The following is a 15,108-nucleotide window of genomic DNA, read 5'->3' on the forward strand; positions in this document are numbered from 1 at the left end:
ATCTTGCTCTGTGATTTTTTTGTGGCTGGGTCGCTGTTGTTCCCAATCGCTTCTACTTTGTTATAATACCACTATTTCACAATTGGACCTGTTGCACAGATGGCATCCTATCACAATACCACACTGGAATTTACTGAACGCCTGAGGGCGACACATTCTTTCACAAATGTTTGTAGAAGCAGTCTGCATGCTTGGTTTGATATACCTGTGGAAATGATTGGAACACCTGAATTCAATGATGGGTGGGTGAGCAAATATTTTTGGCAACATAGTGTATGTGACAATGTATTATAGATCATGTTACAGAGTAATGCGAAAATAATGTAACAAGTAGTGTAACAAATTACTTTGTCCAGTGAGTAATTAAGGTAATAAGTAATAAGGTACTGCATCACTTTTAAGAAAAGTAACGATCTCGACCCTGGTTAAAGACATCAAAGTATTCTGTGGGGTGATGGGATAATGTGGATCTGAGGGATCACTCTCTGTGGGTTCCCTAGAAATGGAGTACAGACTCATAACCTCGTCTTTTTTTCACTTATATAATATGAAGTTTAAAAAAAATCCTACTTAAGTTTAAGTTTCCTTTTATCTACTTAGGCTTGCTTTTTCAGAAATGTTTCTCAGATCTCAAGGGGTTGGTGGTGGTATTACAAGCAAAAATAGAATAGTGTATTTCAGGTCACAAAAGTACAACGTTTTCTTTAAAAGGGATCTTCTATCAAAAGAACCTTTAAATCCCGTGCAAACCAAGGCTTGGTTTTCCCCGAACAGTGTTGCACAAAATCCAGTGACTAAAGATGTTCCCAGAATAAAGATAACCTCAGGCAGAGAAACAAGTAGAAAAAGTCAAGGACATACCACAGTCTTCATGACAAGAATTTTATTTTCTTTTTTTTTTTTTATTACATTTTGCATTAAATTAAAGAGTTTTTTTTTTCTTTACAACATACATTAAGCTGTGAATCAGATGTTAAGGAAGTGGAGAGAGTAGGGCAAAAAACTTTGTGACGTCACAATATCTTACAAGCTTACAAAGTTCAAAAGTTTGAGAAGTTGAGAAGAGAGTCGATTTGCATCTAACAGCAGTGCATTATAACAAGGGTGAAAGACAAAAAGGCACACACCAAAGAACCTCACCGTCCACAGCAGCCTTCAGTCTTTTAAATGCTCAACCTTTCTCTGATATCAAAACACTTGATGTTGCTGAATCATAAATGTACCCACAGCTAAATGTACTTGTCTACACAGGGTGTGGACGTTCAACCTTCTAACCTAGACAGGTTTTCTCGTTCACATCGAGTGTGGACATGACAGTTCATCCAGGTGTGAGCCAACACAACTGAGCATTTCAAAACAGGAAATATTCAGTTGTCGATAAGCCTTATTCTAGGCCCAGGAATGTTCTTGGTTCATGCACTCAGTGCACCGGAGTGTGTATATAGGGTGCTCAGACACCAATTTATAACAAAGTAGTATTCTGAAAGTCCGGAGTGAACACACCTTCAAGCTTATCTGCACTTAGAAGGTCCTTACTTTAAATTAATCACTGATATAACTGTCGCAGCTTATCCCAGATCCTGTTTTGGATGGGACGCCTTACTCTCGGCTCTCATTTTGAACCAATCTGTTGCCCATGACTTTGTCATGTGCAACAATTCCCTTTAAGCATCTATGTACACATTAAGTCAGGTCCCAGATCCTGCATGTCAGTCGTTTTCTAGCTGTGGACTGAGACACTCTTGGCTTTCCTCCAGAAAGAATATTGATATTGAGAAAACTTTAACCTATCTACACATACAACACTAAGGGAGTGCTCCGATGACTTAAGTGTTTAAGTGTGGGTGATCCATAAAAACCCTCAAGTAAAAAGGAAGTGAAATCATCTGATTAGTTAAACTCTCAGCCATTCATAAGGCTTTGATAATGAGAGTTAGTGAGGCAAAATAAAAATAAAAAAATCTCTAAACTTCCCAAACTGTTTTCTCTTACAAAAAAGGGGGTTAAATAAAGTACAATATTTAATAGTGTTGTTTCAAAATGTCAGCTTTTTTTTTTTTTTTACAGGAACCAGCCTGCAACTGCCTAACAAATGAATGTTTGAATGCACACGAGAAGCCTCAACTTGTGTTAGTACACTGGGTGTTCGCGTGCATCTCGTACTGTACGTTTGCTATGGTGCTGTCACTGCATTCCTATCGCAGCGCACCTGAAAGATACACCTATGTTGGCCGTCTTAAGTAACAAATGTTAATTGTTCCGTTAACCAGTCAACCATCACTCCAAACAAACACCAAAAACAAGTAAAAACAAATACCAGGACTTTTTGAAATTGTATAAAACAGGAAATCAAAAACACTCACAAAGTCTTCATCGACACTGCCAGCACAACATAAAGGGTATTTTTTAAGCGCATTAATGGCACAATCAGAAATGAATCACAAAGATGAGTGTGTATGTGTGTGTGTATGTGCGTGTGTTTATGTGTGGGTGCCAGAGAAAGAGAGTGAAAGAAGAAAGGGATTGCTCCTTCCTCTCTTCCCTCTGGACTGTAAGTGTGTTTTGTCTAGGGACCAGAATTACAACAATAACACCTACATTCTTTAATTGCATTTTTATCAAACCAGGGAAATATCATGACGTAAGAAAAACAAAAGAAAAAAATACGACAAGGAGACAGAGTTAACAGCTATTAAAGAAAACATTGTCACTACTTTAGGGTGTAAGGCACAAATTTACATGTGGATAAAGAAGCAGGCAAGACAGATGTTTCTATAATTTTCTTTTTCCACCCGCTCTTCTGTGTGGCGCCGCTAGAAAAGACGATACGTCCCGGGATGGAGGCATCGCTCGTTTGCTCGCAGCCTCACTTACAGCTTCTTTTTGTATGCAGATTTCCCGTACTGTTGCTGCCGCTGTTTCTCTTATATTTGCAACATGCAACAATGAGCTTTGATGGCACCAGTAAGCCAGCAACCAATCAGGACAAATGTTTCAGACTCACACAAAACCACAGTGCTGATTGCAGGAGTGAAAGGGTGAGATTCAGGATTACTTTTTTTTAATGATTGAACAATGGAAAACAATGGAAATTCTGGTCCGTGAACGTCCTGGTCTGGCACAGTTTAAATAAATATCTCCTCCCCGTCACAGAAGTCATGTATATTCTCAAGCTGCAGGTCCCACTGAGTGGACAGTAAGACCTAGTGGAACTTTAGTCATTAAGAAAGTTCTACTGGCTCCAGTTTAATGACTTTAAATATTTTTTTCTCACTCTTGATTAATTAATATTAAAAGATCTCTTCTTTGTCCTCTTTCTCTCCAAGCCTAGAAAGTCAGTCTGTTTTTTGTTTTTTTTCAAAAGCACTTAATAAAAATAAATACAACAAGCTATTAGTATTAACAGTCATGTGTTATTCGGTCACCAGTACAGTAGACGATTCTTCTGGCCCAGGCTTTGAGTCATGCCCAGGCAGGACTTGATTGCTGTAACACTGAGAGGCTTTTCACAGGTTCCGCCAGAACTCAGGCAGCTGTCTGTCCTTTCAGTCCGAACTTGCTCTCTTTGAGTGCTTGTTTCCTCAGATTCTCCTGTCCTCAAGGTATTGTACAACAATTATTCTCCAGTCCCCTCATGCTGTCTTCGTATGTGCTTTTACCAGCATGACGAAGTATCGAATCAAGTCTCAGTGACCAAAGACACCACAAACAAGAGAGCCACTGTCTTGAATGCTACAGGGTGCCAATGGATGAAATATTCAGGACAGGCATCATCTTCTTTTCCAGTAGCACATGTTACCATGTGTGTTTACAGAGGAACTGTGAGCCAGCCAGAGCATGAGCTCGATGACTGCCACAACGGACAACAACCATTGTATAATATTTACATATTTATATAAAAAGAAAGTGTTTTCTTAAAAAAAAACTGTGTTGCATTTCCACTGTATTGTACACCAAAAAACAAACAAAAACACTAAAAGGAGATGCAAGTTGAACAGTATTCCCTGTTTTTTCTCTCTGTCAGAAAACACCTTTCACTACTGTCTGTTCACATTAGACTGACAGGCTAACAACCTAACTATGTGCCAGAGTCGCTTGACTTGACTTTTGTGGAAAGTGAGACTACAGAGGGTTTGGGAGGGACATCAGGCTTGAGATATTTGATGCCCGTTCGAGGCAGTGAACCGTAGGAGCTCATTCCAGGCTGCCGTGACTGAGATATGCCCTGTGCTGTCATTTGTATAGAGTCCACCCTCTGAGGTGCAGGTGGTGGAGTCTCAACACGGTTGAAGCTGTGGTGTCTCGCCAAATGGGAGGAGTTAGACGAGTTGGTGTTGTGCTTCTTGAGGGCAGAGGATCCAGAAGCAGCAGATGCTGATCCTTTCCGTAGTCCGTAGACCGATGAGTGGACTTCCAGGCGTTTGCCCATCTGTGGGACGGCAGGTGGGACGGTGAGAGAGGCCTCCCGCTGGGGCACACGAGGTGGCAGCACCCCATCAGGATCTCCCATGTTGAGGTTGTGACATGGGCTCTTCACTGTCTTGTACTCCAGGGTGGCCCCCTGGTCATCCATTACACCGTGGCCCATGCTCAGGTCACTATGATGGGGCTGCTCCACATACTCATGTTGATAAGACTGCTGGTGCTGCTGCAGATGAGGCTGAAGCTGGTGCTGATGCTGCTGCTGCAGAGGTAGGACTACCACGCTAGGGATGTGCCCCGGCGAGGCCCTCAGGGGCAGGTCTGTAGAGATAACAGGGGACCCCATTGGTGGCATGTCCTTGGTGCAAGCATTGATGAGGTTCTGATTTCTCTCCCACTCACGGCTTCCCCGGCTGGGCTTACGACGTGGCTGCATGGGGGTGGATTCAGGCGTTGGCAGAGCAGCAAGGTCCAGGTGGTGTTGGTCTGCTTTTATGAGCATCTTCCCATTTGGTGTCAGTCTTCCATTGTGCATCAAAGGAGTGAGGATTGCCTCAGGACGACCTTCTTTGGCCTGCGTCTCATACAGACCCGTCAGCTTAGTTACACTGTTCATGGATCCCCGGCGGGAATGGAGGTGATGGCTGTCCTTTTCTTTGCGGCCTGTCAGGTCCATGTCTCGACGACGATGGTCACAGACACAGTAGACAATGATGCCAGAAAAGATGGCACCCATGGCAAACGCTAGGATAACAGCGATGGCCAAGAGGGTCACAGGAACCAGCTGGTCGCGACCCTTCTGGTAGCTCTCACGGATCACACCTGCGGAGAGACAGGGATGACATTCAGGCAGGCAGATAAAAACGGGTTTTGAAGCCAACTGTTTCTAAGAAAGCTTTGAAAAATATTTTTTAAAAGATCAACCAAAACATAGAAAACAATACTCAGTTACAATAATTAAGATATCTTCTAAGTAAAAAGATTAAAGGTTTAAATTATTTTATGAAAAAATATGCAAATGAAGAAGGCTTTATTCCATCATAGGAAACATCTATTCAAAATTGTAGCTTCAAGTAGCAAGATTCAATGTTTCCCCAAAAATCCAATCTCTGAGTGAAAATGTGTTTTGGAGGGGTGATTATGATTCACATTTTAAATCCCAGATAAAACCTTCTGCTGAAATGAAAAAAGATATGAGCTCCGATAAAGGAGCCTGAAATACCCGAGCCCTTTCTTCTCATAGATGCAAATGGAAGACTTTTCATAAAGCTTGGATCCAATCTCATGAATCACAGAGAATACATTAAAAAGCCTCTGATTAGGCGCTAAATCCAATGAGCTGTGTCATCAGTGTCTTATGAAAGCGCCACTTTCAAAGACTGGCAAAGACGCACTGTGATACGGCCAAATAAAAGATAATTCAATAAAGGAAGCTATGAAGTATTTTAGCGGTGGGTGAGCGGGAGCAGCAGGTTGTATTTAATAAAACAGGGTCAACAATAGTCTGCACGCACGTACGAATGAGCGTGGACACATGCACCTCCCACATATGCTTGCTCAAAGATGAAAGCCTCCGGCCTGTGGACGAATGCAGACATCTGATGCGGCACACTTTTCCTTGGGTTAAACACACCAGTCCAGAGCAGAGAGATTTATAATGCCTTCACACATGACCTGTGGCCCGTACACATTGGTTACCGCAGATACAGCCCACCTGCCTAATCCTCTGTCATGTAAAGGGGCTCCTACAGGGGCACCGCTGCTCTCCATAACGTGACGCAGTTACACGTGTATAAAACTTGTACAGCGGCATATCTTGCAAAATTGCATATTGCTCAGTACTAGGACAATAATATGAGGATGCAGTTTTTTGCTGAAAAAAGCAAAACAAGCTGGAATATATGTGAAGTAATTTAAGCTGATATCCTTGAGTGCTTCCTGCATAGAGGAGGTTTGTTTACAACGAATCTGTGTCCTAAAATAAGCAGTAGGTCGGTGATATGATTTGTAGAACAGCTTTTGCAAATCAGACATTTTCATTTACTGGTAATTCAGCTACAGGTGGAAAAATTGGATGAACATTTCTGGATTTTCTTTTCATTTTTGTTCCACTTCTTAAGAACTGCTCCTACTGAGATGCATTAATAAAATATTTTCCCCACCAACTTCAGTCTCTACCTTGTTAATCATTCGTCTGATATTTTGAAATTCAGTTTGTGTTATTTTTGAACGGTGACACATAGAGCAAAAAATGGACAGCCGGAGGTATTATTGCATATAATGAAATGTACAAAGACTGCATGAATATAAACATTCATTCACAGTAAACTGAACAGCAACAAGTAAATTGCTCCTTTTACAGTTTGCTGTCTCCACGAGTCACTTTCTTCATCTTCCTTGCAAATTTTCAGCGCTTCTTTTTTTCTCTGTAATTTTTCAAAAGCAGTTTCCACAGAACAAACATTAGTTCCAATAATTCTCCGAAATCCTGAAGGAGCTGGGTAATCATGTTTGGCTTTTCAGCTCGGCTGTGTCACCGAGGATGTACTTGGAGAATATCTTCTTTCTTCGCCTCCTCGGTGAGACATAACACAGACGCAGAGACAGCATGGTAATCTCTTCTCATGGATCTGAAATCCACACTGTCTTAAACTAACATCCATAATCTCACTCGCTGCAGTCATACTTCATTAGTCCAGCAACATGAATTAAAGCCCATTTTTCCTAGCTGAAGTAAAGCACTCTTTAGTCTCTGTCTGGACTTTGAAGCTCAACCTGGATAAAAAAAAAAAGGACACTTACACTTACCCAGATCATCCCTCATTTATTATAAAAACAAAACTTCACTTTTCTCTTTAATAGAGTGCTGACAACATGCAGCGCAGCCATAACTCTTTTAAAGTTAAACAAAAGCTTTAAAAAAAATTCATCTTTTCTGGCCAAGATTGTTTCTTATCGAGGACATGCTCAGTCGTGGGAATAGAGTGAGAAGTAATGAGTGTTATCTGCAGCGGAGCATCCAGGTTTGACAAGTGTTAGGCGGCGGACTTGCACGACCAAATGGCCGACCTGTCTGATGGAACATCTGCTTCCTATCTTGTTCTGCAACATCTGAGAGCAAGAGAGATACTTTTCGGCACTGCTGTCTTTAACTTTGACTTTCCTCTGTCCTCACTCGGATCTTTCATTCCCATTTTCTGCTACTTCTCTCCTTTACAGCAACAATGAATCACTTTTCTTTCTTCTTGTTTCAGAGTGTTTTCTTTCGCACATATGGTAAGTGTTGAGTTCGGTGGAGACCGGGAAGGCTGTAATTACAACCTTGTGATCTTTCTGAGTTATCACTCTTTGGCAGAAAAAAAAAAACAGTGGCGGTGGGGATGGGGTGCTCTCTGAGAGTTGCTGGGTTAAATATTTCTGGGATGGAAAAGGAATTCAGCTTCACTTGAGATTAGTAAACCTGGAAACTTCCAAAGCACATTTATGTAAGAAAATAAAAGTGCAAGTATAAACAAATACTTTGGCAAATCTCTCCTTTTCACCATAATCCTTGTTAAAAGTAAATACTTTAATATGTCTCTGTATAAAAGAGGAAGTAAAAATTGTTATGAATTTTCATGACAGTGAATTTAGTACTGCTAAAGGTTAACTTTCTTCGACCGGGCATTTGAACTTCACATTGAATAACAATTCTGGAGGGCAGTGAAACCAAATGGTTGTCCATTCTGGTGAAGGAGGTGAACTGTGGAGCTGGAGCTTTGTCTTCTAATGTGGGTGTGTGAGCCAAAGTTAATGCCCTATTTAACCTGCACTGCAATGCCCTTTTAGATTTTTTTTTTTAAGCTTTTATTCTTTTTTTCTCCCCTCCTTCCTCCATCCCTCACTTCTTCTGCGCACACACACACACACACACACACACACACACACACACACACACACACACACACACACACACACACACACACACACACACATTTCCAGAAGGTACTTAGCTCAGGGCCTTGGGTAAAACACAAAGAAAAGAAGAGAAACTTTGAAGACTTCCATCTTTCAAGTGAGGAATTGTTTCTCATCTTAACATCAAAGAGGATGAAAGTTACCACAGAGGACACCAGGGCCGTCTCAGTCGAATCACGGGACCTCGGGGTTTTGAATCACGATGGCTGTGCCGCTGATTTCTGATCATTTGCGATCTTTGTAAACTTTTTAAAACTTCCACTACTTGACTTTGAAAAGTATCAAAGTGTTGCTAAAACTCAGAGATTTTCCGCGTTAGTCTCATCTTGTTGAGGTTCTGACTATACAGTGACTTATAATCTTCTGGTTTCACTCTTGCCTCGCCCCCAGAATGCATCATAAGGCATCCTGCAGTTCAACACTTCTCTCGGCGGATGAATTGATTTGAATTTCACACCGCCTCGAGCCTCAACATTCAGATATTAAACACATATCTCAGATACTCAGATATGTCTTGCTGTCAAAACAGGCCGGGTCGGCAACACTTACTTGTGAATCAGAAACATTGTAATCTATTGTGACTGGAACTTGTGAATGCTCTCTCTATCTGTCTGACACACATAGATACTCTTACTCTCTTTTAATCTTTTCAGAGGCACCAACTGACTTAAGCCCACAGAGCCTGTCTTTGTGTCTGTGTTAGGAAAACTTCAAAGGCAGTTAAAAAATCACAGAGAGGTTACGGAGAGGGCCCTAACCTCTGGCTGCAGGCCATTGCATAAAGATATTGTCTGCAAAATGAAAAAAAAAAAACTTAATTGGACTCGACTGCACTCACTTATGTTTTCACTTGCTGAAAGATAAAACAGTGGATCTTACTAACTACAGACAGAGGAATGGGTGAAGAGAAAAAGCAGATCGTGTTAAACAATTTACATTTCTTTACTCTGCACTGCGAGCTTTAAAAACATCACATTTTGTGGTTAGAGACCAGCTTGTCGTCATCTTTTTTTTTTTTTTTTTAAAAAAGGACACTGGTATTTAGATGATGACAACAATTCATTAACTTCTATTTAAATCCCCTGTTAGGAAATTATCCCATTAAGTCTTGTGTATGTTTGGGTTAAGAGCCACTTGCATTAATGGTGTTATTCAATATTAAAGCATTCATCAGACAATCCAGAGTCACAGCAATGCATACTGATGAGCGAGTTAAGATATAATTAAACCCCTAATTATATTATTCAGCACCTCAGGTATTAACATTGATGTACTAACCTATCCAGCTCCCTGCATGCAAACTGTAATGTTTAATAGTCACAAGATATCAGCATAAATTAAACATCCCATTTTTCATCAGCTATTTGATCCCTTGACTTGACAGTGCTCCCGTTTGTATTACTGGGTGACAGATTTTCTCATGCTGATATACTGAAGACAAAAAGCTCCCTCACAGCAGAGTTTTACTGCAAGCATTAAAACAGTTTGCCACAATTTAAATAATGTGGATTTTTCATTGTATTGTTTTAAATCATGGGTGCAATCTTGTCTATAATCTTGAGTCCTTTCAATTAATATTCAATCTTGATGAGTCACTGTTGTACAGATGGTGACCCGCTGAAGTGTATTTAATCATGCTGGCTGCAGAAAATGACTTCTGTGGATGACTAAAGTGCTACGTGTGTGCTAATATGCATCGTATTTCATCCAGTCCATAAAGGCAGCAATTGGTAATTGTTTAGAAATGTTTTAGTACTCAACAAAAAGAGCAAAGCCTCAGCTTGTATCTGCTTGATGAGGGCAACGTGAACGTAACTGTTTAAATTCAGTTCAAAGTATAATAATGACAGCTGAATGTGGGTTAGACGAGCTTCAAGAGCACAAAGGGATGAGCCGCAGTGATACGAGATTCAGTCTCACATGGGCGAAAGACAAAGCAAGGCTTTTGTACGAACCAGCAGTGGTTAGGGGGTCTTATTGAAAAGCGTAACCAAAACATAAAAGTGGAAAAGTAAGCAGCAAATGTGTGTTTTAAACAAAAGCAGTTTGGGAGAACAATAAGCTAATCAGTGGAGGAAATTATGGCTTATGGCTTGACGTCAGTCAGGGAAGTGCGTAATGCTGGGAACACATCCAGTTCACTGTTTCTATTATGATTCACAATGAGCTGCGCATAATTCATCTGCTTCACAAAGACCTGGCCCAATCTTTGACCAGTAAGAAACACTAAACCGAAATCTACTACTTAATAGCGAAGGTGTTGGAACAACGGGAACATGGGTTGCGGCAGCATTTAATTAAAAATTTTTTGAGTCTTTGCCACACACAGACATTCACTCTGCCCCAAAGGGCCACTCCATAAACTTTTAACTTAAATCCTATCATCCTACTTTACAGGATTAACCTTAATCCTATCATTCAACTGCAAGGACATATGAAACTACTAACATTAAATTTCCAAATCTGCTCAACCTCATAGGCTTCTTAAAAACTTCAGGAGCCAAGTGCATTATCCAACAGTGAGCAGAGTTCATGGTAAACTAAGTCTAAGCCTCTATTACCTCAAAACCTCTTGGCTCACCTACAAAAGAGAGCAATTTGAAACAAGAGCCATCTCCATAACAATCACACAACCAAGAAAATAACCTTTTATTATTTTGCTCACGAACTGCAGAAGAAATACAGCTGAATGGTAATATGTGATAATGTGATAATGCAGCTTCAAGATTGTGACTATGCTGCTTACTTCTTCTACTTGGCACTGTTTTTTTAAGGGGGGGGGGGGTGTTTGCCTTATAAACAAGTTTCTTTTTTTTTCTTTTTTTTTTAACAGTACAGAAATAATTGTATTTATACACCCATCACTTAGCTCCTGTCTTGGCATGGAGCAGAAGATTAACTTGATTAGAATACAATGCAATGCAGTAACGCCTTGAACAGTAATCTGACTGTAAACAAGTGTGCGGTTTGCTCTGCTATATATTTTTCCTGCTATAAGGGTAGCATTTCAGATTGACAGGGCATCCCCAGTAACTATGGTGAAATGTTCAGTCAACTGCTTTCCAGCAAGAGAGATGAAGTACAATTCAAGACTTTCTGTCATGGAAAAAATTGTGCTGAAATCCTGTCGGAGCAGGGTCATACTCTCCTTCTATCATACCAGCCTCACCTTGGCACACAGGTGTCAGAGAGCTGCCTGCAGCTGAAAATAACCCTTGCAGAGCAGCTGTCAGATGACAACAGGTATTAATGTGAAATCCTGACACTCTAAAAAAAAAAAAATTACAGTTGCAGATTGTTGCAGATTCTAACAGATTTTTAAAATTAAAAATTCATGCTGTGTTGGAAACAGAGTAAATCCAAAATTTTGTAATTCTCAAGAAATTAAAAACAAAACAAACAAACAAAAAAAACAGCATCTTCTTCTTCCTCCTTCTTTTTTCTCTTCTTAATCAGTGTAGTAAACCATTACCTAGTGGTACTACAGGAGAGAACAAAACATTTCTCCGGATAACAACCATGTCCCCTAAAACTGCATTTATTTTCCAATTCATTTCTTAGTTAGCAGTATTGCAGTTGTTACCTCGATCGTGTGTAATTATAAGACGTTACTAGTGTAGAAAGTACACTAAAAAACACTAATTAATGAATGCTAATAGAACAATCCTGCAACATAGTTTCTTTATTTTTCCATATAAAAATAAATTCAGTTTCTTGTTTTGAACTATGACAAGATACCAGTTTGGATCCCATCCCACTTCCAATTCTTGTGGTTACAGGGCTGCTAATATCTGTATTATTTTAACAAAGACCCTGAACATGATTAATCACACCAAGAGTCATAGTCATAGTGGCCCATCGCTAACTTCTATAACACATTACAAGTCTAAAGGCAACATAACTGAAATATACAAATTAATGATTGGAAATTAAGTATTTACAAAAAATGGGATTATACCGTGAAACAGTATCAACTGCTTGCTGTTAATATTTTTCTTCAGAATGGCATTAGCACTTCCTGTGCTCAACTAGAGTCACCACATTACTGTAGAAAACTTCCTGTACTTTTACAGCAATTTGTTTCAGGGTTGTGCCAAATGTACAGTCTGCAGAATGTTTTCACATTCAGCTGTTTCAGCCTAGATTCGGTGTGTTAGCTAGGCAAGCATAAAATACAGCCTGAAAAGGATAGAGAGAAACAATATTGCTCACTTTAGCTACAATATGTCATTTCCTCTCTGATGTATCTTTCCTGCATCTCGTTTGTTCAAATTTTTCAGCTAGTTCATTCAGCTGCCATCTCCTTACCTCTTTCTTCAATGCTACATTATTGTCCTGTTTAATAATGTTTTATCGTGTGTACCTCAATCCCTTCATTTCCCAAGTCTCTTTCCCTCTTGTCTCACTCCACCCCCCTTTCCTTCCACCTCTCCTCTTTCCTTTTCCCTTGGATAGCTGCTGTAATGAACCCATAAATTGGAGCAACACAGCAGTGGCTACAGGTCAGGCTTAAGGGGGAGGGGGTGGATGTAAGTAGGGAATGGGGGTAGAGCTGAGCCTGTCAGAGAAAGGGAAACAGGTAGAAAAGGGAGAGAGAGGGCAAAGTGGGGAGCAGCGCAAGGATTCATTCCTGCAGACAGGGGACAAGATATGACTCCAGTTGGAGAAAAGGCAGACTACAAGGGGAGAAACAGAAGAGGAAGAGGTGCAGAGATGGAGGAGGGAGAGAGGGGGAGGGACGTTTGAGGGAGGTTCCCCCATAAATTGGTTCAGGAATTAATTTGCACTAAGGTAAGGTATAGCCTTGGAACATGCCATCCCAGTCAGATGAGAGGTCCTGTGGAAGGGAGACTGATCACAATGGCAGCAGATGGTGGAAAAGGCAGAGCTGGTGGTGGTTTGGGGGGTTGGCTGAGCGATGGCAAGACAGAGGAATGCTGTATGGTATAATGACAGAAATAGAAGAAAGTACAACAGAGACAGATGATGCCCAGACAGACACACAGACAGACACCAAGCTCAAATGTACTGTGAAACACAGGCAGCCACCTGACTACTGTGATGGCCCCACCGGAATGGCAGACAGTGATGGTGTTGGGTGCTGAATATCATTTGCGTGCAAATACTCATCACTTTGCAGCATTTCTAATTACTCTGGTGGTGTTGGACTAATACATATTGGCAGCACTGTAATATTCATTAGCAGATAAGATTCCACAATGTCTCAACTGCAAATGAAAAAGTTAGGGAGCAACTGTAATTTGTTTTAAATCACAAATAAGCTTGCAAAAGATTTTGGATATGAGCTAATACATTTTTACTCAAGCATAAACTGGAGATCGACAGTTAAATGTTTATCCCTGATTTCTTCTCCAAAATGGGCTGCATGGATGCATCTTTCCACCATTAAAATGAAGATAAAGTGCCTTATTTACTTTATTTCTCAAATATAACTTATTTATGTTTGATTTTTCACTCTCATGCATGTAGTTTGCAAAGTTTTCACAGTACAGTTGACACCTGAAGCCAGTAATACTGAGGGAGACAGGAAGGAACAGAAGGAAGGATGGGTGGAGCGGGAAATGAGTGCTCTTGATTGTGGTGCTCAATTTGCCATGCTGAAAGCATTAAGCTGCATGGAGGCAAAACTGTGCTTAATACCATCAAAGCAATCAACATAGGGAAAAAAGGCAAATATATAAACAGCAAAAAAAGACGTAGCGTCAGATCAAGCCATGCAAAATATCAAGAACTGCACACAAGAAACCACGCAAATCACTAAAATAAAATTAAAAAAATCTCATCAGAGCTGGTTTTCATAACAAAGGGAAAAGAAAAGGCTGTAGAGCTGAAATTGAACAGATAAATAGTGACACAAGCTGCAAAGGTGTAGTAATAATAATAATAATAATAATAATAATAATAATAATAGTAATAATAATGACCGTACAGAAAAAAGCATTGTATTGAAACATGAAGTCCTAGTGCAGTTACCTGAGCATGGAGTTAACCACATTTCCTCCGAAACCATAACATTATTCTTGGAAAAGCTATTATTGTAAGACAGCTTTGGCTCTTGTTATGTTTGATTCTCAGCATTCTTTGCCATTCCTCGTTGGGTTACACCTGCTCAGGCAAAGGCAACAAGGGGAGCGACAGCATGTTGTGATGCTGGTTGTAGGCATGCTGTCTGAAGTCTCTGCCACCATTGTGCTTGGATCTACCCACTGGTGCCTTGCTGCTTCCAGCTGACATGCTTCAGTCACTGCTGTGCCATGGTTTATTCCATAGATGGGAGACACTGAAATGCGTACTGTGGAAGGCTGAACCCACACTAGTGATTCTAACCCCAGTTTATGGCTATTTTGTGAAGACGTTACATTTGCGTCACACCGCCGAGTATTTTTAAACTCTTTTGAAATGTATTTATTCAACACAGGTAAAATCAACCCGTCAATCTTACATGTCAACACTTCAGCATCTTCAAAGTCTCTTCTAACCCTGTGAATGAGAAAGTATTCTGTATGTTTTTTCTTAGGTTGAAACTGCATTTACGCCGCAGGTAGCTGGAAGAGGCATGTTTTCTTTCTTTTTTTTTTTTGTTTTTTTTTAAAACACTTCAGTAAGAAAACGTTTTAGGCGCAGCTCATTAGCTGCTCGTTATTTCTTTCCTTACATTTAGTATATTTATAGAAAGTAGGTTACTGTATCTTCCAAGCCATAGCCATA

General features: G+C 40.3%; 1 protein-coding gene across 3 annotated transcripts in view; it reads right to left on the reverse strand.

Moving 5' to 3' along the window:
• Positions 1-941: 941 nt before the first annotated feature.
• Positions 942-15,108, reverse strand: part of sema6a (sema domain, transmembrane domain (TM), and cytoplasmic domain, (semaphorin) 6A) — a 119,102-nt gene continuing 104,935 nt past the window's right edge. For 2 of the 3 annotated variants that reach the window (XM_030737058.1, XM_030737057.1), the window contains one exon: positions 942-5,244. In XM_030737058.1, the coding sequence (XP_030592918.1) occupies positions 4,079-5,244 (1,166 nt within the window). In that variant the 3' untranslated portion in view covers positions 942-4,078. The remainder of the gene's footprint in view (positions 5,245-15,108) is intronic. The other variant, XM_030737056.1, reaches the window with a different exon arrangement.

The sequence above is a fragment of the Archocentrus centrarchus genome, chromosome 9 (genome assembly GCF_007364275.1).
Source record: "Archocentrus centrarchus isolate MPI-CPG fArcCen1 chromosome 9, fArcCen1, whole genome shotgun sequence".
In the NCBI taxonomy this organism is placed as follows: Eukaryota; Metazoa; Chordata; class Actinopteri; order Cichliformes; family Cichlidae; genus Archocentrus; species Archocentrus centrarchus.